Source organism: Chrysochloris asiatica, unplaced genomic scaffold (assembly GCF_000296735.1).
Source record: "Chrysochloris asiatica unplaced genomic scaffold, ChrAsi1.0 scaffold00172, whole genome shotgun sequence".
Taxonomy (NCBI): Eukaryota; Metazoa; Chordata; class Mammalia; order Afrosoricida; family Chrysochloridae; genus Chrysochloris; species Chrysochloris asiatica.
Window position 1 is genome coordinate 3,228,877 of NW_006408690.1, and position 22,246 is coordinate 3,251,122.

The 22,246-nt window shown below is 36.9% G+C and overlaps 1 protein-coding gene across 1 annotated transcript in view; it reads right to left on the bottom strand.

The window, feature by feature from the left end:
• Positions 1-22,246, bottom strand: part of LOC102817705 (selenoprotein O-like) — a 53,997-nt gene that overhangs the window by 375 nt on the left and 31,376 nt on the right. The window contains exons 10-16 of the mRNA XM_006871684.1: positions 20,829-20,958; positions 14,338-14,382; positions 14,156-14,237; positions 13,944-14,036; positions 5,151-5,230; positions 4,215-4,258; positions 2,402-2,481 (exon numbers count right to left, since the gene is read on the bottom strand). Coding sequence (XP_006871746.1) covers positions 2,402-2,481; positions 4,215-4,258; positions 5,151-5,230; positions 13,944-14,036; positions 14,156-14,237; positions 14,338-14,382; positions 20,829-20,958 — 554 coding nt within the window. The remainder of the gene's footprint in view (positions 1-2,401; positions 2,482-4,214; positions 4,259-5,150; positions 5,231-13,943; positions 14,037-14,155; positions 14,238-14,337; positions 14,383-20,828; positions 20,959-22,246) is intronic.

Sequence of the window (22,246 nt, forward strand, 5' to 3'; positions counted from 1 at the left end):
TCCTTGGAAACCCTACACAGAGTTGTTATGGGTCGCAACCGACTTGATGGCACTTTTAACAACAACAACAAATTGTCATTACTTAAAATTTCTATTATTCCTTCAGTACTACTCTGAGATTAAGCCAGGAAAGTAAATACTATATGAAGACTACAAGTATGTCCCAACAATTTTAAGATTCTTTCACAGCATTAGGAAGAGAAATAATTTTCTAAAATATTTATGCCCCCAAAATGGTGACAATGATTTGCATTCTTTCCAAATTCACCAAATTTTCCTACGTGCTGACTCTTGTTGTATGGCAGGTTTATGTGGAAACCAAGCTTACAGAGTTACTATAAGAAATCCTGGCTTCTGCATAGCATGGCAATTCTAATGCAGGCTGCCCCTGCATTTGCCCATATGGATCTCACTGCCTTGCACCTGAGTTATACTGTGGGCCTGGAATGTTGCCAGGACTCCTGCAAACAAACAACACTGGATGTTGTCCTATTGGGAAGCTACGGCTCCTGTTGTATCTTTCGAAGAAGACTGAGGTCAAGTGTGGCTTGTCTTGTGAATCTGAATGTTTCCTTGATACTAAAGAAGACCCTGTTGTGGGTATCACATTAGTACTCAGATGTAATTTTGAGAAAAGGAAGAAAACAGGGAAAGAAAAAGGAGAGGGAAAGAAGGAGAAGCAGGCTGACAAAACAATTCATTAAACACTGTTACCCAAGAGAGTGCCGGTGGTGTGGCAGGTTACATGTTGGGCTATCACCAGGTGAGCAGTTCAAACCCAGCAGCCACTGTGCAGGAGAAAGATGGGGCAGTCTGCTTCCATAAAGATTGATAGCTTTAGAGACATTGTGGCACAGTTTTACTTTGTTCTATAGGGTCCAAATGAGTCAGAATGCACTAGACAGTAGTGGGTTGTTTTTTGTGTTAGTTATCCAAAGTTACTCCTGGTGTGGCGCTGTGGTTTAATGCACCAGACTGCAAAGCCATTTGAACTGCAAGATTGGTAGTTCAAGCTCACCAGCAGCTCCTTGGAAACCCTATACAGGGTCGCTATGGGTCGGAATCGACTCGACGGCACTTTAACAACAACAGTCCCAGGTTAGACATATTTATCTAAAAAATAATGTTGAGTTTTCTCTCCTTTGTTTTTCCTTAACACCATAAAAAGTTTAAATTATAAGATATTTTATTTTCTAAAATGAAAACCCAGAACTGTTCAAAGTAATAAACTACTGAAATAAACGGTCAGTGGTGGTTATGTGCCATGGAGTCAGTTTTGACTTGTAGTGACCCTGTACAGAGTTTCCGAGGCTGTAAATCTTTACGGGAGCAGAAAGCCTCACCTTTCTCCTGCAGAACAGCTGGTAGTTTCAAACTGCTGACCTTAAGGCAAGTGGACTGACTCGTAACCACTATGCTATCAGAGCTCCTTAAATGGTCAATGCTACACTCCAAATTAGAAACAAACAAAAAATGTTCTCATGCCAGTTCGGACCAGTTGGTAGTGAGTGTGCTGAAATGGTTCTGCGGCTCTGGCCAGTCTCTGAGAGAAAGAGTGCCATGACCATCAGCCGTGTCTGCTCCCAGTGCAGGATGGGAGAATGGCAGCACAAGGGCCAGGGCGCTAGGTGCATGTGGCATGCAGTGCATTTGTAACCAATTAATGATGAATAATATGATGAACACGTAGGTGTCCTCCGCTTATTTAACAGACCATAAAATACTTCCCTAACTCAAATTTTTTCCTTACTGTACAGCAATTACTGTCTTAACATAGATAGGTATTTATGATCCTTGTGCATTGTGTTCTACTCTTATCCTACATGCATGTATCCCTAAGTAGCACATAGCATGGTTTTACGTGCTCTCTACACTCATGTTTAAGTGGTAACACATTGTATGTATTCCTTTGAGACTTGCTTGTTTGCTTAACATTATGTGACATTCTTCCATGCTAATGCATGCAGCTCTAGTTCATTCATCTTCACTGTTGTCAAGAAATTAAATTTAAAATGGGCCCAGATTGGTGGCACCACAGATACCTGGCAGAAGCCAGCGCTGGTTTCCTCTGGAGAGATGCAGCATCAAAGCAGGTTTTACTGGAGTCCAGTCATGTTATTGAACTCAAAATGCCAAAATGAAAACCAAAAGCAACAGAATCAGACCTTTAGAAGTCCAGATAGTATTAAAATGCTACTAAATTGAATGTTGCGATGTTTAAATACATAAAAGAATGAATAGAAAACATGAGAAAATTATTTTCTGTTTAAGCAGAGAGCATCCTGGGAAATGGTAATGGCAATTGCATAGATTGACATGTCTATAAATATAATAAGTGTGTCTCAACCATGGGACATTTGAAAAATGAATAAAAATAAACATCAAAAATCAACTACTTTACCTCTGAAAAATCATTCCTTTCTGCTTTTTGCACCGCCAACTCTGCCATCCAGTTTTTCAGCACATATCTAGGATTGACACCTTAAACAAGGGTGAGAAAGCACATCTTGGTACAAGAAGATATTTAATTAAAACAGGCCATCATTTGCTCACCAGTGAAATGAAACAGCCTCTAAAAACCTTGCAAGAAGGCTCAAAAGAGATGAAAGCATCAGCACATCTGTTAATTTTGATTAGATCTAAACAGTGTACAGCATTTATCATCTTATAGGACAAAAAACATTTTTGAATGTTATGATTTTGAGTATTAGGTTTTGCTTTTTAGTATTTAACTTTTTTTTTTTTTCCTGGTTGTCTACCTTCTTGTCTTTTCACTTTCTAAAATCTATGCATAGCTTCGTAATTCAAATTAGTAAAGAAGCCCTTTATAAACAAAAACTAAAATCAAACTCATTTTCAGAGGCTTCTCTAAAACCCTTTGGAGTAGGGTCTCTCTGAGTTGGAAGGTACTCTATAGCACTTAACAACAACAGTTCACAAAATACATTATATTCATCCCAATCTTTCCAACATCCTGGTGGCAAGGTTTATTAATACTACAGGAGCCCTGGTGGCTCTGTGGGATCAGCACTGGACTACTAAACACAAGGTCGGCAGTTCAAACCCAGCAGCCTCTCCTTGGGAGAAAACGGAAGCTATCTGCTCCCGTAAATATTTACAGCCTTAGAAACCCTATAAAGGGTTTTTGACTATGAGTCAGAATTGACTCTATGGCAGTGAGCTTCATTAATAATAGAGTACCCAACAACCTTCTGCCTTAACTTCTTTCACCTTGCTAGAACTCACATTGCCTAAAGTACGAACTTCCATGAGTACTGGTGTGGAGCTGTAGGATCAGCACTGGACTACTAACCTCAAGGTCGCCAGTTCAAACCCCCAAGCCCTACCTGGGAAACCCTATATAGGGTTGCTATGAATCAAAACCCACTCGACAGCACTTAACACAATGAGTACTTACTATCTTACTGAAATCGTGCAACAACCCATGATGTAAAATACATTTTACAGATAAGCAAACAAAACATAAGAGAAGTCAAATGGATAGAGACGTTGTAAAGCTGGATTGTGGTGATGACTACACAATTTTGTAAGCTTAATAAAAATAATAATCACTGAATTAAGCACTTAAAATGAGTGAATTTTATGGAATACAAAATGTAATTCAAAAAATCCATTAAAAATCTATATACAGAGAAAGAGAGAGAGAGAAGTAGATAGGTATCAGGTGACATGTTTACTATCACCTGGGAAAGAAGCGGCAGCACCAGAACTCAAGCACAACTGGCACTTAACAACAACAACAACATGCAAAGTGATCTTGGTATGGAGCTGTAGGATAAGCACTGGACCGCAAACTCACCAGCCATTCCTCAGAAACCCTATACAGCGTCGCTATGAGTCGGAACTGACTCGATCATACTTAACAACGTGCAAAGTTATGAAAGCAGAGTTATCATGCATTATGATAAGTTCAAAGTCACCTGCTGACACGACAAGTCGACAAAAAAAGTCTGGCACTGTAAGATAAGCATTGGACTGCTAACAACAGGGCAGGTGGTTCAAATCCGCCATCCACTATTCAGAAGCACTACACAGGGTGGTTATGGGTTGGAACTGACGCACAACACTTAACAAGGACAGGTTTATTCCAGTTTAAAAAGAAACAAGTTCACTTAAGTAATTGCTTTCAGGCTTGTCAAAAATGTTAACTTTATTTGATAATTTTTAAAGTTCAGCATATCAGCATTACTTACTTTTCATTCTTTTTCTTCTTTTAGAATCTGAGTCATTCGTGTTACTAAAAATGAGTAAAAGGACAAAAATTAGCCACTATATGCCCAAGTTATATCTTGTATTCAAAAGGGAGGGAGTTATTTCACAAGGTAAATACTGAGGAAAAACATTTAAAACTCAGAAAGAAGCAGTAGATAAAAGGAAGATTGGAAATATTAAGTTTGATTAAACAATATATAAAATAACACCTTGTTCAGTCATTTTTGATAATACTAAATGTTATTTTATTCTTCCAATTAAATTTTTTTTTCTGAACTATAAAAGATATGATACACTTCCTTATCTTAAACCTAGTTTTCTGAAAATATGCAACCTTTTCTTGATGCCTCAGGATCATCAGTATAAACAAGTCTCTTACTTCTCCCTTCACTGCTGCTACCTACAACTTCTTTACTCTTTTATGTTTGCTGCTTCTTACTCACTGTGAGTTATGAAGCAAAATAACTTTCTTATAAGATATGAAAATCAACAGACAATGGATAAACACCTGAGGCAGCTCTCCTTCAAAGATTCAGCCTTTAGCCTTGGGCAACCTAGGGGTCACGGTATCAGATGAGGTGCTAATACAGATGCCTCAGCCAGTGCACTTACCTGTGAGCAAAAGGAAATGTTGAAAAATGGAAAGGAAGAGAGGAAAACTGATGCATTGAAAATGCTAAGATACTACAGTAAAACCTTCAAAAGCTAGACCATGTGTAAGGTGGGAATCTGTCAGAAAAGGAAAGCTCAAATATTTTCCACTAACATGAGAGATAGAAAAGCGGTAAGACTGCACACCCTGTCAAAGGAGGAAGACCTGCGAGATCTGGAAAAGCAAGGCAGTCTTGTTCAGTTCTGATGCCCACAGGTTTCACTGTACATTGTGTGGTTTATTGGAAGGGATTAAATTACTTTACCTCTTCAGTCTCAAAAGGTACCGGGACACCCAGGTAGGAAACAATTCATGCTTTGAAATCATCTTCAGTGCCCAGAAATGCTAAATTAAAATACAGTAATCGAGTGCTTAGTATATCAATAATTATTCAGTTTATTTTAATGTCATGTTTCTTTTGTTTATGTTCTTTAATAATAACATCATAGCATCTGGATTTTTTTCAAATCTGCTTTAAGTAACATATGAAAAGTATTTTCCTTTTCCTCACATTATCATTCAACTCTAAAATTCTAATATGGAAATCCACTGAATGACAGTATTTAAGGAAAATTAAGATACAAAAAATTCTTATGAGATTATATAATGAATACTTGCATTATTAAAAATCTCTTTTTAAATAGGGAACCCTCTAAATATATAATTTAGCTTTAAGAATTTAATTTGCAACTATATTTATTTATTAATCTAACAAACATTTATGAAATATCAACTATATGCTAGATACTATACTACATGGGTGAATATAAAAGCATATTGTACCTGTCTTTAAAAAGTAAAGCATATAAACAAATAATTCAATACCATTTGAGAAATGTTACTATAGGAATATATATAAAAGGATCAGCAAACACAAAGGAATAAGCAATTAGCTGTACATGGGGAGGTAGACATAAATGATATGGTTTGAATTCAGCCAGCAGCACCATAGAAGAAAGGCATGGAGATCTTCTATCAGATCACCAAAATAACAACAGTACACTATGGAGCAATTCTACTCTAACACATACAGTTGCCATGAGTTGGAAATGACTTGATGGCAACAGGTTTTGTTTTGTTTTAGAGGGTTGAGAAGATTTTGTAGTCAAGATACACAGATATTAACTACTGAAATGATTAAATGTGTAATTATCTCTTTTCACGTAGGTTTTCCCAACTCTTGGAAATTTAAGTATTCATAACTGTCAGGCACTTAAAAACCACTCCAGCATGACTTCGTCTGTTTCCCACACCTTACATAATAGCATACTTATGATACTTTTAAAGAATTATACCAAATGCACTTATTGGCTAACATTTTTCTGTACTTCTTTCATACATTATTTGATTCTAATCACTCCTAAGAATGCAGTTCATAGTTATTCCATACTTGTGAGAATAATTTTCCTTATAATGAGCATGGCTCATTATACACCTTCCTTAGCAGTAACAATTTCTTTCATTTTCAAGCGACACTAGCTTAATTCCCATATACCCTGACAGCACCCATTTCTGTTTAAAATTGGGAAAGTAAGTTGCTAGAGCCAAAACCTGTATCTAATACAGAGCTTCATTCTAGGCACCCATTCTTAAGAGCCTACAAGGGCTTTCCATGCTAAAGAGACCACACTGAAAAAACAGATGTCTGAAATTAAGAAAATTACCACTACTTATTTTACTTATAAGGAGCTCTGGTAGCATAATGGTTACAAGCCGGGCTGCTAACCTCAGGGTCAGAAGTTCAAAACTACCAGCGATTCCACAGGAGAAAGAGGAAGCTTCCTGCTCCCGTAAAGATTTATAGCCTCAAAAACCCTATACAGGGTCGCTATGAGCTGGAACCAGCTCCACAGCACATAGCCACCACCACCACCATTTTACTTATAAGGAGCTCTGGTAGTACAGTGGGTTAAGCACTGGGCTATTAACTGAAAGGTCACACAGTCGCTCCCTGGAAGAAGGATGAGGCAGTCTGCTTTTGTAAATATTTACAGCCTTAGACACCCTCTGTCCTACAGTGTCAATATAAGTTGGCATTTACTCCATGACAGTAGGTATTTTACTTATATGATGATAACTACTAAGAGTTAATAATTATTGAGTACCAGTGAGGTAGCTATCATTATTAACCCCGCTTTACAGATGAAGCAAGTGAGGGTTAAAGAAATTGAGTAATTTGTAAAAGACTACACCAGTAAAAGGGGAACCCAGAATTTGAAGCTACCTACTGGACTACAAGGTCATAGGTTCAAACCCACCAGCTGCTCCTCGGAAATCCTATTCAGGGTCAGTATGAGTTGGAACTGACTTGGTGGCACAAAACAACAATAATCTTACACTCTACCATATGTCTGTCAGTTTGTTGGACTGTGGTGGCTTGTTTGTTGCTGGGATGCTGGAAGCTATGTCACTGGTAGTTTAAATACCAGCAGGGTCACCCATGGTGGACAGATCTCAGCAGAGCTTCCAGGCTAAAACAGACTAGGAAGAAGGAAAGAGACCTCTTCTGAAAGGCTAGCCACTAAAAACCTTATGAATAGCAGCAGTGTACTGTCAGATATAGTGATGAAACATGAGCTGTTCAGGTTGAAAGACATTCAAAATACAACTGGGGAAGAGCTGCTTCCTCAAGTAGAGTTGACCTTAATGACGTGGGTGGAGCAAAGCTTTCAGGACTTTCATTGCATAAGATCAAGAATCAATGATGGTATTGAAGGAAGAACTCCAACCTGCACTGAAGACAGAGGAGAACTGCCCCCATAGAGTTTCCAAAGCTGCAAATAACTTACATAGGCAGAAGAGAAAATGTTTCTTTTGTAGAGCAAGTGGTGGGTTTGAACCACCAACCTTTCAGTTTGTAGTCTCGTGCTTTAACCACTGCACCACCAGACATAATTAAGGAGTCCTGGTGTGGTGCTGGACCACAATGTTGGTTTGAATTGCAAGGTCAGCAGCCCAAACTCACCAGCCGCTCCTCAGAAACCCTATACAGGGTTGCTATGAGCTAAAATAGAAATCGAATCGATGACACTTAACAACAACAAAGAAACAAGAGGCTGATCAGGTATGATGAAAACAGTACTGGACAGCACGCAATTTAGGTTCTAGTTCTACCCTTGCAGTAACCTACAATGTAGGTTTATTTTTTCTTGACCTCAATCTGTGCATCTGTAAAATGAGTTGTTCATTATTATGGACTGAATTTTGTTCCTCCAAATTTTATGTTTAAATCCTAACCCCTGGCACCTAAGAACATAACTTGTTTGGAAATATGGTTTCTGAAGATGTTATCAATTAAGCTAACATGTGATCATACTGAAGTAGGTGCATCTTAAGCCCATCTGGATGCCGCCTTATAAAAGGGAGAAGAGAGGCTGAGAGATATGAAACTACAACCATGTGAAAATACATCTGTGAACCATGGAGCTCCTGGGCCTACCAGAAGCTGAAAGGGACCGGAAAGATTCTTCCCCTAGGGCCTTTCCAGAGAACACGGCCCTGCTCACACTGACCTCAGGCTACTAGCCTCCAGAACTGTGAGAAAGTACCTTTCTGTTGTTAAAGGTCACCATTTCCTGAGGATTCTAAGGCTGAGATTAACAAATGGATCAACAAAATTAAGGAACTTAAACTTTCAGTTTGGACCACAATATTTCTATTATTGTTGTTGTTAAGTGCCACTGAATAAGTTCTGACTTCTAGTGACCCTGTGTAGGGTTTTTAAAGCTAGAGCAGAAAGCTTCATCTTTCTCCTGCATTATCATATTCAATACTTGTTTTTAACTTTTCCTTTAAGAAACTTTTCCTGACTTAAAAATATATTGTTCAGTTCATAAAATTACAAAACATCAAAGCTTATGACATTTTGTCAATATCTACCAAAATTACAAATATATGCATATCTTTTCTTCGAATCTATTTTTATCATGTTTTAGATCAAAGTTTACACAGCAAACTAAGATTCCTTTTAACAATTTTTTGTTCCATGCCATTAGTTAAATGTTTTACATTGTCTCAACATTCTCATTTTCATTGTTTACTCGGTTCCCACTGATCTAGCTTCACTTCCCCCACCCCTTGCCTTCTCTCCTTTGCTTTTGAGTAAATACTGACCGTTTGGTCTCATACAGCTCAGTGTTTAAAGGAGCTTATGGGGGCTCCACATTACTCATGGGGGCTACTAATAATTTTATAAGCCAATCGATTCTTTGGCTGAGTGGTAACCTGCAGAAAATATCTTCAAGTCCCTGGTCAGAGTGGTTCTAGGTCTTCCGGTCTCAGGTTAGAAGAGGCTCTGGTTTATTGGCCCAGGATCAGTTTCTTCTTTGAGCCTTTGATTTCCTTCATTCTGTTTTGCATATATACATCTTTTAACCCACAGACCCATTCTAGGAAACAACCCATGGGTTCATTATAGGGAACTAGTAAACCAAAATACATATACAGATGAAATTGTTTTGCAGTTGTAAAAAGAACAAGGATTTGCTCTATATATTGAAATGGAAACTATCAATACACTTATGGATGAACTTTTGTGGACTGCCATTATCCAGATGAAGAATGAGTAAGGGGAGTTCACTAAGCCCTTTAGACAGGACACAAGCTGCTGTTCCCTAGCTCAATGACACAGGTTGTAGGACAGGTTCTTAGCTATTTGTGACAATGTACCTTCTGAGCATGGTGACAGATTAGGTGAGAATTACCAAAAGCCCTGACAGAAACTACATGGGCCAGATTTTCATTCTCCAGAGATTTGTTCCTTAAACTCAGACTAAGCAAACCAACACTGACAAAATATTAGGATTTAGAATGCTCACTTCAAGTCTTATTGTCTCTACTTTATATACTTTTCTTCTATTCCCAGTCCTTTTAATCTTTCATATCTTTTCTTTCTTTATTTTTAATCTTGGCTTGAAAACAATAGTATTGGCTTTTTGGCTGTCTGCCCTACATTCAGCTCCCCTGACAAAAACACAATCAAATAAGTTAAGAGTTGCCTTTCCTAAAATGTGATTCTGATCATGCTATCCTTCTGCATCCCAGATATGAAACCAAAGAGTTGCTAATTGCCTACAAGATACAGATCAAACTACACACTGCCTACAAGATGCAAACAACTCTCCTCTTTCTATTTATATTTTTATTGTAGGTGCTTTATCCTTCTCTAAAAATGTCTTTCTTCTTTTTACAGGCTTATTATAATCCCTTAATGTTTATGTTCATGATTCTTTCAACTGTCACCTTTGTTAGTGTTTTCCTAACTCTTTGGGGAGAATTATTCAGGACTCTCAATTCTCTGACAGTACTCTATTCATATCCTATCAGCTATCAACTATGTTGTATAAGGATTTATACATATGTTGGATTTTGCTTCTAGACCATGTGTTCCTTGAAGGCAGGAATATGTCCAGTCAGGCTCAGATCTCAAGTGTCTAGCACAGCACCTGCCACAAAACAGGAAGTTTAGCCAACTGGTTAAGAATACCCATGGCTTTACAATAAAAAGTTAAAAAACAAAAAGAAGAGCCATGGCTTTGGATCAGAAAGGCCTGAATGGTCACTTACTAGCCGTGTGTCTCTGGGTATACTACTCCACCTTTTGGAGCCTTGATTTTCCATCTGTAAGAAAGAAATGATAGCATCTGTCTCACAGAGTAGCTGACAGGATAACATGAGAAAGATCCAGGATAGCATAAGGATTAAGATGCTACTGTTTAAAAATGTATGTGACGTGGAGCAAGTTAGTTAACCTCTCTATGCCTCAGTTTCTTTATCAGTAAAGCAGAGATAACAATGGTTCCTACCTCATATGTCATGGTATAGATCATACATAAAATGCTTAAAATAGTGCCGGGCACATAATAACCCACTACCATGGAAAAAACTCCTACTCACAGTGACCCCTTCTGGGCAGAGTAAATCTGTTCCTTTAGGTCTCATTACAGGATCAGATAGTCTCATCTTTCTCCTACAGAGCAGCTGGTGGGGTTGAACTCCCAACCCTGAAATTAGCTACCCAATACTTAATCAGGGCTCTTTCAATAAATGTTAGCTCTAAATATTATTACTATCATTTTTATTGTTTTGTAAAGCATTTAGTAGGCCCAAAATAAGCTATCAACAAAGTTTTCTCAATAAATATGTTGAATAAGTACATAGTTGAGTTGAATTAAAATAAAGGAGTGATCAAGAAATATTATTAATTATACATCAAATGTCATGAATTACAATGAATTAAAAAAAATTTTAATTGGATTGGGTTTTAATCTCAAAGTGAATGACAACAATGACTGCAATGCAAAAGACGTGCTGTTGTTGTGTGCTGTTCAGTGGAGTCCAACTTATAGCAACTCTGTATAGGGTTTCCAAGAGTGACTGGTGGATTGAATTGCCAACTTTGAGACGACTAGTCCAGTGCTTATCCTACAGTGTCACTTACAAATCTTATAAATCTAAGATCTAAGTCTTTGAAAATCTACAAAAAATAAGAGTGTTCTGGTAATTCCAGAATAGCCAACACATATTCTAAAAAGTTAAGTGTAGTTACTTGGGAAATAGTAACAGTTTCTTAAGAAGCTAAACATTTATTTACCAAATAATTCAGTAAATCCATTCCTAGATAGCTACCCAAGAGAAATAAAATCATGTATATATTACTGCTTATAGCAATCCACCAAAAAAAACTTATACACACGACTGTTAGTAGCAACATTATTTCAAATAGCCCGAAAATAGGAAGAAGCTAAAAGTTTAATAGCTGGTAAATGGATAAGCAATATGTGGTATACCCATACAACTGAATTTAAAAATCAACAACAAAACCCACTGCCATAGAGTCCATTTCGACACATAGTGACCCTACGTAGGGTTTCCGAGGTTGTAAATCTTTATAGGAGAAGAAAGCCTCTTCTTTCTACCATGGAGCAGCTGGTAAGTTTTAACTGCCAACCTTGCAGCTAGTAGTCCAGTGCTTATCCTATGCAATGGAATACTACTCTGTAATATAAAGAGCTACTGATAGCTGATACAACATGAATGATCCTCAAAGACATGCTAAGTGAAGAAGCCAGATACCAATGGTCACCTACGGTACGATTCCATTTCTATGAAATATCTGCAAAATGAAAACCTTCAGAGACAGAAAATAAATCAGTGGAAAATAAATTGGGGCTGGAAGTGGAAACTCTGTGACTACAAATAAACACATAGGATCTTTTTAGAGTAATGAAAATGCTCTAATGGCAGAGGCATGTCACCAAGGGGCAGAGCGGTGGAGGACCCTAACCATGAAGGGCTCATTGTTAAGCAAGGCCACAATGGGTCTCCCCTTGGAAGGCAAGGCCCCAGGAGGGATCTCATGTGGGGACTCTACAATTTCTGTCTCTTTGTTTTAATCAGCTTATTTTTAATTTTCTTGATTTTATAATAAAAATTTTCAGTAGAATCTTAGTAAGAATTATATTAGAGATTTGAAACTTGTTTTTAGGCACCTTCACACCATAGTCAATCATGCGTAGTCCTAAAGAATGCTTTTCACACTAACAATAAGTTTCACCACTAGGAAAAACCAGCTAAAGTTTTTGCCAGTTCAAGTTTAAGATTACATTCAACATTCTGTGTAGTTTCGGTCAGAGACATTAAAACCTTTAGAAAATTAGCTAAAATGCAATTAAGGGCTAAGGGAATAGTAATAGATCATAAGCAGAAATTTAATTAGATGTTTTGTATAGAGAAGTTTTTGGTATAAGGAAGTTGTTCCATTTCTTCTTAACTACAAAACTTTAAATGCTTGTTTTTCTTGTTTAATCAATCATGAGAAACAACTGTGTTGTCAGTTACCATAGCAAATAACGTTTAGGTACATGTTGTGATTAATGAATCTATAGACAATAATAGGTGAAGGTAGAAATAGGAGTTAAGATTTAGAATTACGTTTTAAGGTTAACCTGACATTTTAAGAACTATAAGGTTTGCTTACAGAAATCAGATATTGTCTAACTACATAAAGGGGAACAAGGAAGATTTTGATATTCTTGATGCTCTATACTGAAATGATTAATATGTATGATTTAGACCGCTACTTTGAAAAGAATGATTAATAAATTGATGATATAGAGTAGTATAAAAGCTGTTTGAGAATTTGAAATAAACAGAGAAGATTCACCATTCATCGAGACCCATTGATTCTGTGCTTTCTTCACCAACGCCACACATCTCTCTAAGGACCCCCTAATAAGTGTGTCGTGCTGGTCCGTGACACTCTAAGATTGGACTATACTCATAACTGAACAACTATGTAATAACTAATAAGCAGTGAACCTAAAATGGGGGTGCTATAAAGGCTTACAAGTTTTCAAGAGGAAGTTGTTTCAGAGTGTGCAGGGAAGGTAGAATCCCCACTGAATAGTTTTCATCTTGTCTAGACAGGTCTGGTGAAAGGAGATGGGGGATAAGATTCTTGATTCAATAGTGAATAATTGTTTTCATGACTAATTGTGACTGTCACAACTGTAAAGATAGAAGTTTTATAATAAAAAGTTAATCTTACAGTCCAGGAACAGAAGACCCTAGGACCATCAAGGAAGAAAAGCACAAGCGGAATGTGGGACCTTATACAGAGAAGCAGCGACGCCAGAGATGGAGGCAGAGATAAGGACATGGAGAAATAGAGCAGCTGAAGACTCTAAACTCATGGAAAGAGAAAGGCTGTGTGCTGGCGGCTAGGAGGCAGTCTTGCAGACTGTTCCCTTTGGTTGTTTAAATGATTATATATTCCTGAGTGTTTTTGTGTATATCCTAAAACAACAACAAACACACAGAGGGAATAGAAGCAAATACTACTGAAGGATGATGCACGAAGACACTGTAATCATTGCAATGAAACAATGAGTGTAAAACCGATGCTCTCCATTTGCAACAAAGACTTTAAAAAAAAAAAAAAAGCATTGAATTGTACACTTAACACAATTTAACTTTATAGTAAGTAAATTAATAAGCTTCAATTAAGTTATTAAAAAAAAAACAGACTGAAAAATATCCAAATGTCATAAATTAATACCGGAGGAATGTTGAGCTCCAATAACTGGCTTTGAGTAATCTCACTGAGCTGCCGAAATGTCATTGTAAAGTCAGCTTCTGTCTTTTCCATGAGCTAATGAAAAGAAATAGATATAAAGAGATATAGACAGACATATATGAATTCTTCAAAAACATGCTGAGTAGCAATTCAAATATTAACCAGGGACGAAAACCACAAAATGATAAACTCACATGTAAGAGAAGAGCAATTAAGTCATCATCATCCTTCCCTTCTCCAAGTAGTCCCAATTTGGCTTTGAACATCTCTCTAAATCTAAAAGGAGAAATGTCAATTCAATTTGTTATTAAAATACTTAAGAACTATCCTCAGAATAACTAGGATGTTTTAACATCTGTATTAAAAAATGACAAACCTTGTATAATAAAGAACAGGGTACCCATCAAGAATCTGAGCAGCTCTATGAGAGGGGAAAAAATAAGGGACAGTTAAACCCTGATTTAAAAGTAATATTTTTGAATTACATTTTACAAGAACAAAGTGAACCTTCTGAGGTGTTAAAAGAGCATGGACATTACATGCTACTGTTTCTGGCTTAGTGGTGCAATTATATATTATATCTTGAAGAAAACTGTCCATATAAATTTAGTATCTTAAAGATTTGTTAACAATGCAGAAAAAAACCATGTCTCTAAAACATCATTAAATACAATTAGCTTATAAGATAAACTTTGATATGTTTTCAGAGTACCGAAAGGTTTCTATTGTTATTATGTAAATATACCTGGAGTGTATTTTTAAAATTATTTTTAAATCAAAATAATCATTAAAAATACCTTATACAATACAATAAAACTGCATTTACCAGAAAGCATGAAAAATTAATGGACGTATAAAAGTATAAAAAATTAAAAGAGTTCTTAACCTTAAACCTATACTTAATCACATTAAACTTAAAATTTTTAACATTATTACATGCATTTAAAATTATACAAAAGCTTAACACTTCCTGAAACCTCATGTGTTTTGCCTTTCTGACCACATCTCAAACTAACTACTCTTCGCGTTGCTTATTCTGCTGCAGCTACACTGGCCTTATTTACATTTCTTTGTGGCTCTGTAGGATAAGCTCTAGACTGCTAACTGCAAAGTTGGTGGTTCAAACCCATTAGCGACTCCTTGTAAGGGTTGCTATTTGTCAGAACCAACTTGATGGCACTAAACAACTAACATACCATGGGATCTTGGTGTGGCACTGTAGGATAAGCAATGGATTGCTAACCTCAAGGTTGGTGGTTCAAGTCCTCCAGCCACTCATTGGAAATCCTACACAGGGTTGCTATGAGCTGGAAATCACCTTGATGGCACTTAACAACAACAACAACAACAATAAACCACACACACTTCCACCTCATGACCTTTGCTTTTCCCCCAGGCATCGGCACAATTTGCTCCTGCCCTCCTTCAAGCCTTTGTTTAAGTGAGGTCTTCACTAACAATCCTTTGAAAAACTGCAAACCCTACCCCCTTTCACTGTACTCTACTCTCTACTTTTTTTCTCCACAGTTGTTGTTGTTAAGTGCTGTTGAGCCGGTTCCAACTCATACTGACCCTGTATAGGGTTTCAAAGGAATGACTGGTGAGTTTGAACTGCCAACCTTGTATTTCAAACCAACCATGCGGTCCAGTGCTTTATCCCACAGCACACACCAGGACTCCATATTACTTATCTCCTAATGTATGACTTACTTACTTTGTTTACTATCTTCCTACCAGAAGTAAGCTCCATGACAGCATGATTTTTTTGCTGTCTTACATAACAGTGTTTTATTCAATAGAGCCATACTTGGCACATACTGAGCATCTGTTGCTGTTGTTAACTGCCATCAAGTCAATTCCTACTATTAGCAACCCTGTATAGGGTTTCCGAGAAACAGCGGGTGGGTTTGAACTGCTGACCTTTTGGTTTGCAGTCCAGTGATTTCCCTACAGTGCCACAGCTTTGTTGCTATTGTTGTTAAGTGCCCTGGATTCATTCGGTTCCGGCTCATAGAGACCCTGTGTAGGGTTTCTGAGGAGCAGCTGGTGGGTTTGACCTATGGATAGCAGTCCAGTGCTTATCCTATAGTGCCTCGGTAATAAAAACACTACGTGAGTTATCTTCTTGTTCTACTGGACACGGTAAATTTTTTTATGTTGGGGGTGGATAGAAGAAGAAGTATGTTTTCTCCACCAGTACATACAAAATAGAGACAAAAATGAGCAAAATATAATCAATGCCTCAAGGAGCTCATAATCTAGTAGTTTGATCAATTAATATATTCATATTCTATGTAATTATAAATGTACTCAGCTTATCACTCATGTTTCTTCATGATCATTAATTTGAGTAAATAAATATAAGCATTACAAAGTTGTCTATTATTTATTTTATTGTTTAAAAAGATAACCATGTACCTTTTTCCTTAATCTAAAATTATAATATAACAGAGGTTTCATAACAGACAAAGGAACAAAAAAATGTCAGTTTTATGACAGATAAAAGCTAGTCTGAAGAATATGGCTAAATATGAACATAAATACATTTTGTAATATTTTGTGCCTAAATTAGAAACACTTATCCACCCAGATAATAGATGGAAATTCAATAAATCTGTTGAGACAGACATTTAATGGTCTGAAAAATGAAATGGAAGAAATACCACTAGGAGAACAGATTGAAGACTCATAAAATGCAAATAACAGGGCCAGAAGCACAAAAAGAAATTGATGGGAGAAGGGCAATACTTGAATAAATAGGAAAATTTTCTTAATTGAGAATATCAGTTATAGTTTAAACAGAAAAGTAGAACCATGACCCAAGCCATGGTGTTTCGATAATCTTACATGCATGTGAAAGTTGGACAGTGAATAAGGAAGACTGTAGAAGAACTGATGCATTTGAGTTATGGAGTTGGAAAGGAATACTGAAAGTACCATGGACTGCCAAAAGAACAAACAGATCTGTTGAAAGAAGTAGAGCCAGAATGTTCCTTAGCAGCCAGGATAACAAGACTTCATGTCTCATACTTCAAACATATTATCAGGAGGGACCAATCCCTAAAGAAGGACATCATGCTATGTAAAATAGAGGGCCAGCAAAAAAGAAGACCCCCAAAGAGATATACTGACACAGTGGCAACAGCAATGGGCTCAAACGTAACAATGATTGTGAGGATGGCGACGGATCAGGCAGTGTGTTTTCTTCAGTGGTACCTAAGGTCGTTATGAGTCGGAACTGACTCGACAGCACTTAATGACAGCAACAGGAGTGTTACAGAAAAGTTGATTTATTTTAGGAATTTGAACTTACACAACTGTTGGAGCTGGTTAAGCGGCGTGTAATGCTGCTGCTATGCATCTAGTATTGGGCTCAAAGACAACAGAAAAGGATAGAAGAGAAAGTGAGAGAGAAAAGGACAAACTGGAGCCCACAGAGACAAACTAAAACCATGTCTATTTCTGGAGCTTCCAAGCTCAGTGATGCAGGTAATTTACGAGATCAGCTGGAGCCCTTCACTACACTAAGCTGGATGTGTCCCAGGATTCAGAGAAGCTGGGGGAGGCCAGCAAGAGGAAGCTGAAGAAGTTGCAGCCCTGATTGCTTTCGCATGCCAACAAGATAAGCCAGCTGATTAATGCCTTGTGATGTGAACCAGTGCCGGACCCTGCCCCAGCCTTCTGAGTGTAAGTACACTGATGCTTTACTTCTGTCTTCCACATCTCCCAAATTTCTCCTGTGATCAACCTAACCTGAACTATACAGGTAAGGGCTCTCTCAGAACTATAGTTTCAGCTTAACTAAGTGGACACTACATAAGACCATTATACAGATATGACCATAAGATTAAGTACTGGCTAATACAAAATAAAGGAGTCCTGGTGGTGCAGCAATTAAGCACTCAGCTGTTAACCAAAAGGTTGGTGGTTCAAACCCACCAGTCACCCTATGGGAGAAAGTTGTAGCCGTCTGTTTATAAAAATTACAGCCTTGGAAACCTTATGGAGCACTTCCACTCTGTCCGATAGGGTCACAATGAGGTTAACTTGACGGCAAACAGGTGGGTAATGGATAATGTGAACTGAGAGCAGTGTGATGTATAAATTCTAAAATGTATCCTTCAATATTAAGGACTAGACTGTTATCCTATTTCCCTGTGCTGCTACACAAAATAGGGATGTGAAAACTGGAGCCCATCACAGACCATAAGGACCACATGCTATGCATTGTTGTTGTTGTTGTTGAGTGCCATCGAGTCGGGTCCGACCCATAGCGACCCTGTACAGGGTTTCCGAGGGTGTAAATCTTTACGGGAGTAGAAAGCCTCATCTTTTTCCCGCGGAGCGGCTGGTAGTTTCGAACCGCTGACCTTAAGGTTCGCAGCCCGATTCGTAACCACTACGCTATGCATAGTGGAGCAGAAATAAAAGCCGTGTGGAACCCAGGAAAAAGTTAGGCCTCCATACCAACCCTGAATTATCTATCATCACAATTTTATGGGACAGAAGTGTACATTTTGTTTAAGCTACTATAATTTGGGTTTTTATCACAAGGAGCTGAATTCATACTCTAAAACACTAGATACAATCCATCTGGTGTTTGTTGTTTGTTGTTAAATGCCTTCGAGATGGATCCAAAGCTGTTAACTCTTTGCAGAAAGTCTCCTCTTTCTCCCTCAGTGTAGCTGGTGGGCTTAAAGCACCAACTATGTGGTTCGTATAGTCCAGTGTTTATCTTGAAAAGCCACCATGCTCCCAGTCATCTGTTGTTGTTGTGAAGTGCCACTGAGTCGGTTCCAACCCATAGCAACCCTGTATAGGGTTTCCAAGGTGGAGTGATATAAAAATACTAATGATTATACAAAGATTTAGACCCTATATCACCTATCTAGCCCATCAAAATGAAATTCATAAGGAAGTGATCAAGTCAGAGACTACAACAAATGGAACCATGAGAAGAAAATGGTGGTAAGCTTTGAAATGACTCAAAACGTGTGTGTGTGTGTGTGTGTGAAAGGTAGGGGAGGGGAGGAGGGCAGGGAAAGGTAGGTGCTCAAAGCAAAAATTCTTAAAAAAGATGAGATATACTTCAAGGGAAAACCTAATTAACAGTCTGAAATTCAAAAGACTAATCTTATCTTACCAAAGTGTCTAGCACTTGGGTAACAATAGGTAAAAACATATAAGCACTCTAATGGCTTATCTAAGGAGCTCTGGTAGCACAGTGGTTATGAATTGGGCTGCTAATCTCACTGACATCAGCTCAAAACTACTAGCTGTTCCATGAGAGAAAGATAAGGCTTTCTGCTCCCGTAAAGATTTACAGCCTTTTTTTGCTATGAGTCAGAACCAACTCCACGACACATAACAACAACAACAAATGGCTTATATATTCTAAAGGTTACTGGTATGGAAGGAAAAGGTAAATAAAATCTCAGTGAGTGAAAACATTTAGAAACTGGTTTTATATAATAGAGAAAAGTTCAGAAAAATGGAATTTAAAAACTGCATAAGTTTCCTAATAACAGTGGGGAAATGAATGAATAGCTCAAATCAGAAAAAGGAAATTGAGGAGGAAAAGACACACATTTGCACACAAAAACAAGTAAAATAAAGATAAATTGCAATGTAAGTTAAAAGAAACACAATCATATATGCCTACTGTTGGTGTGGTGTTGTAGGTAAGTACTAGACTGCTAAACACAAAGTCAGCAGTTCAAACCCACCAGTCACTCCTTGGAAACCCTATACAGTGTTGCTGTGAGTCAGAACTGACTCCACGTACTTAACAAGAATAAAACAATACCTACTGTCATAATAAATGAAAACATTTAACATTGGGTTAAAACCTGTTATTTGATTTGTTTGTTTTTCAATAAAGACACTTTATTAAAATGATAAAGATAAAAATTTAAATGAGATTCAAGACAAACTCAAGAAAAAGGATGAAGGATAACATTAATATTAGATACACTGAAACTGAGTTTTAAAAGTACTAAGCAAGATAAGAGGGTCCCATAACAACAACAACAACTCTATTAGGATAAAAGGCACAATTTTTGATGAAGATACAAGTAAAACAAACAACCTTACATCCCAATTATTCAGCAGCAAAATGACATTTTAAAACAGTTACAAAAATAATTTTATACAAATAAAATTAAAGTTGGAGATTTTAATTTTATTTGTATAAAATCAAATCTACCAAGTACACACACACAAAATAAACAGAGTTGCGTTGTTGCTTTTAAGTGCTGTCAAGTCTGTTTTAACTCATAGCAACCCTGTATTGGGTTTCTGAGGAAGAGCTGGTGGGTTTCAACTGATGACCTTTGTGGTTCAAAGTCCAATGCTGATCTTACAGTGCCACACCAGGAGTCCAAAGAGAATTACAGAGGACTTAAATAATAAAAGCAATGCACTCAATTTGATACATTTATTAAAACCTTTCATTAGAGAATATACATTTTTAAATATCCATGGAAAACATCCAAAAAATGTATTTCATTTGACCACAAAGAAATCTTAACATGTTCTAAATAGTAGAGATTTTACAGAAAAAATTCTATGTTCATAAAAAAAAAAAAGGACAAAATAAATTACCATTTAGAAATTAAGAAACAATCATTAATAACCCTTGGATAAGAGAGAAAAAAAATTGAATTTTCACAATATCTAAAAAACACTAATAGGAAAATATTTTATCCAAATAACTATGAAAAATCAAAGTTGTACTAGATAAAATACATAGTTTGTAATGCCTTCCTTATTAACAAAAATACTATAATATAATAATGTTTTTACACAATGATAGTTGTAATATATATTTTCATACAGATTTAATTAGCATATTCATAATTTACTTACAATTGCTTTTGTCTAGGATCCAGTAATGGGTTTAGAGCTTGTAACAACTTGTGCAAATTAAACATCCCAATATTGGCTTGATTTCCTATTTTATATCTTTTTTCATCATCAGATGTATTTGGTACAAAATCTGCTTAAAGCAAATATTAGCATTTTACAAAGGGGATAATTGTAATAAACACTTCTTTCCTTCATGTTTAAGTTTATACTTGTCAATAAATTTGTATTTATTAAGCAAAAAGCTCCTTGACATTAAATATTTAACTCAAAAGTAATGCAAAAACTAATATTGGTATGGCGCTGTAGGATAATACACTGGAATGCAAGGTTGGTTTTAATCACAAGGTTGGCAGTTCAAACCCACCAGCTGCTCCTCAGAAACCCTAGACAGGGTCACAATGAGTCAGAACCGACTCGATGGCACTTAACAACAATACATACTAAAATTTTTTTTTAAATATGAATATTTGCCTAATACAGAAATACATTCCTAATCTACAAGAATTTCAGGTTATCCTAATTACTATTTTCCTATGAATTTAAAAGAATATATATACAACTTTCTAGGTCTAAAAGAGAAAAACTAAGGGAAAAGCTGTGAAATATTGGTGGCAATTACAATTAAAAGTATCAACAACCTAATATATAATGTCTAAGCAGATGACATCATTTGGAAATACCAAAAACAACAGCAAACACTGAAAACTATTCTACAGGCCTACTCTCCCAACTCCCTCAATAAGCGAATAAAAGAATGAGCAAGGGAAAAATTGGAGCAACAAACTACCTCTGTTGGAAATGTTATGTCCCTGAAGATCCTTGTGGGAAGGCCAGATTGAGAAGGAAAGTATTATGAAACTTTCTTAGATTAGGAAGGAAATAGCTAACTCTGTTGGCTAAAGTTTGTTTGTTGTTGTTAGGTTTATACAACATTAAATAGCTGACATTATTTCCTTCCATCTCAATTTATATGACATACACTGTCGTCTGTCTTGTCGTTCCAACTCTCTACTTCTGGTCTTTTCTCATTCTGCTCATGAAACAGTAATGAAAAAGTGGTATAGATAATTTAGATCATGGCAGTAAAGGAGATCTCGAACTGTGGATCAGTGAACTCTGCTTTGTTCCCTGAACACAGACCACACTTTCAATTCCAGCCAGTCATTTTGTTAATAGATGGAAGACCAATCTAGAAAACACTATCCATATGGAAGCTTTTTATCCCTGCCCTTACAGAGACTTAAAACTCAAACTCAAGTAGCAAGTCCTTCACAAAGCCTTCTCTCATCCCTCCAGTGCTTTCATATTATTACTATCTCATTTTATAGATGAGGAAAGTGATCTGTGTTAAGACACAAACTATTAGGGGTGAGATACACTAACTCCTGCGTGGTGCCATGAGTTAATGTACTGAACTG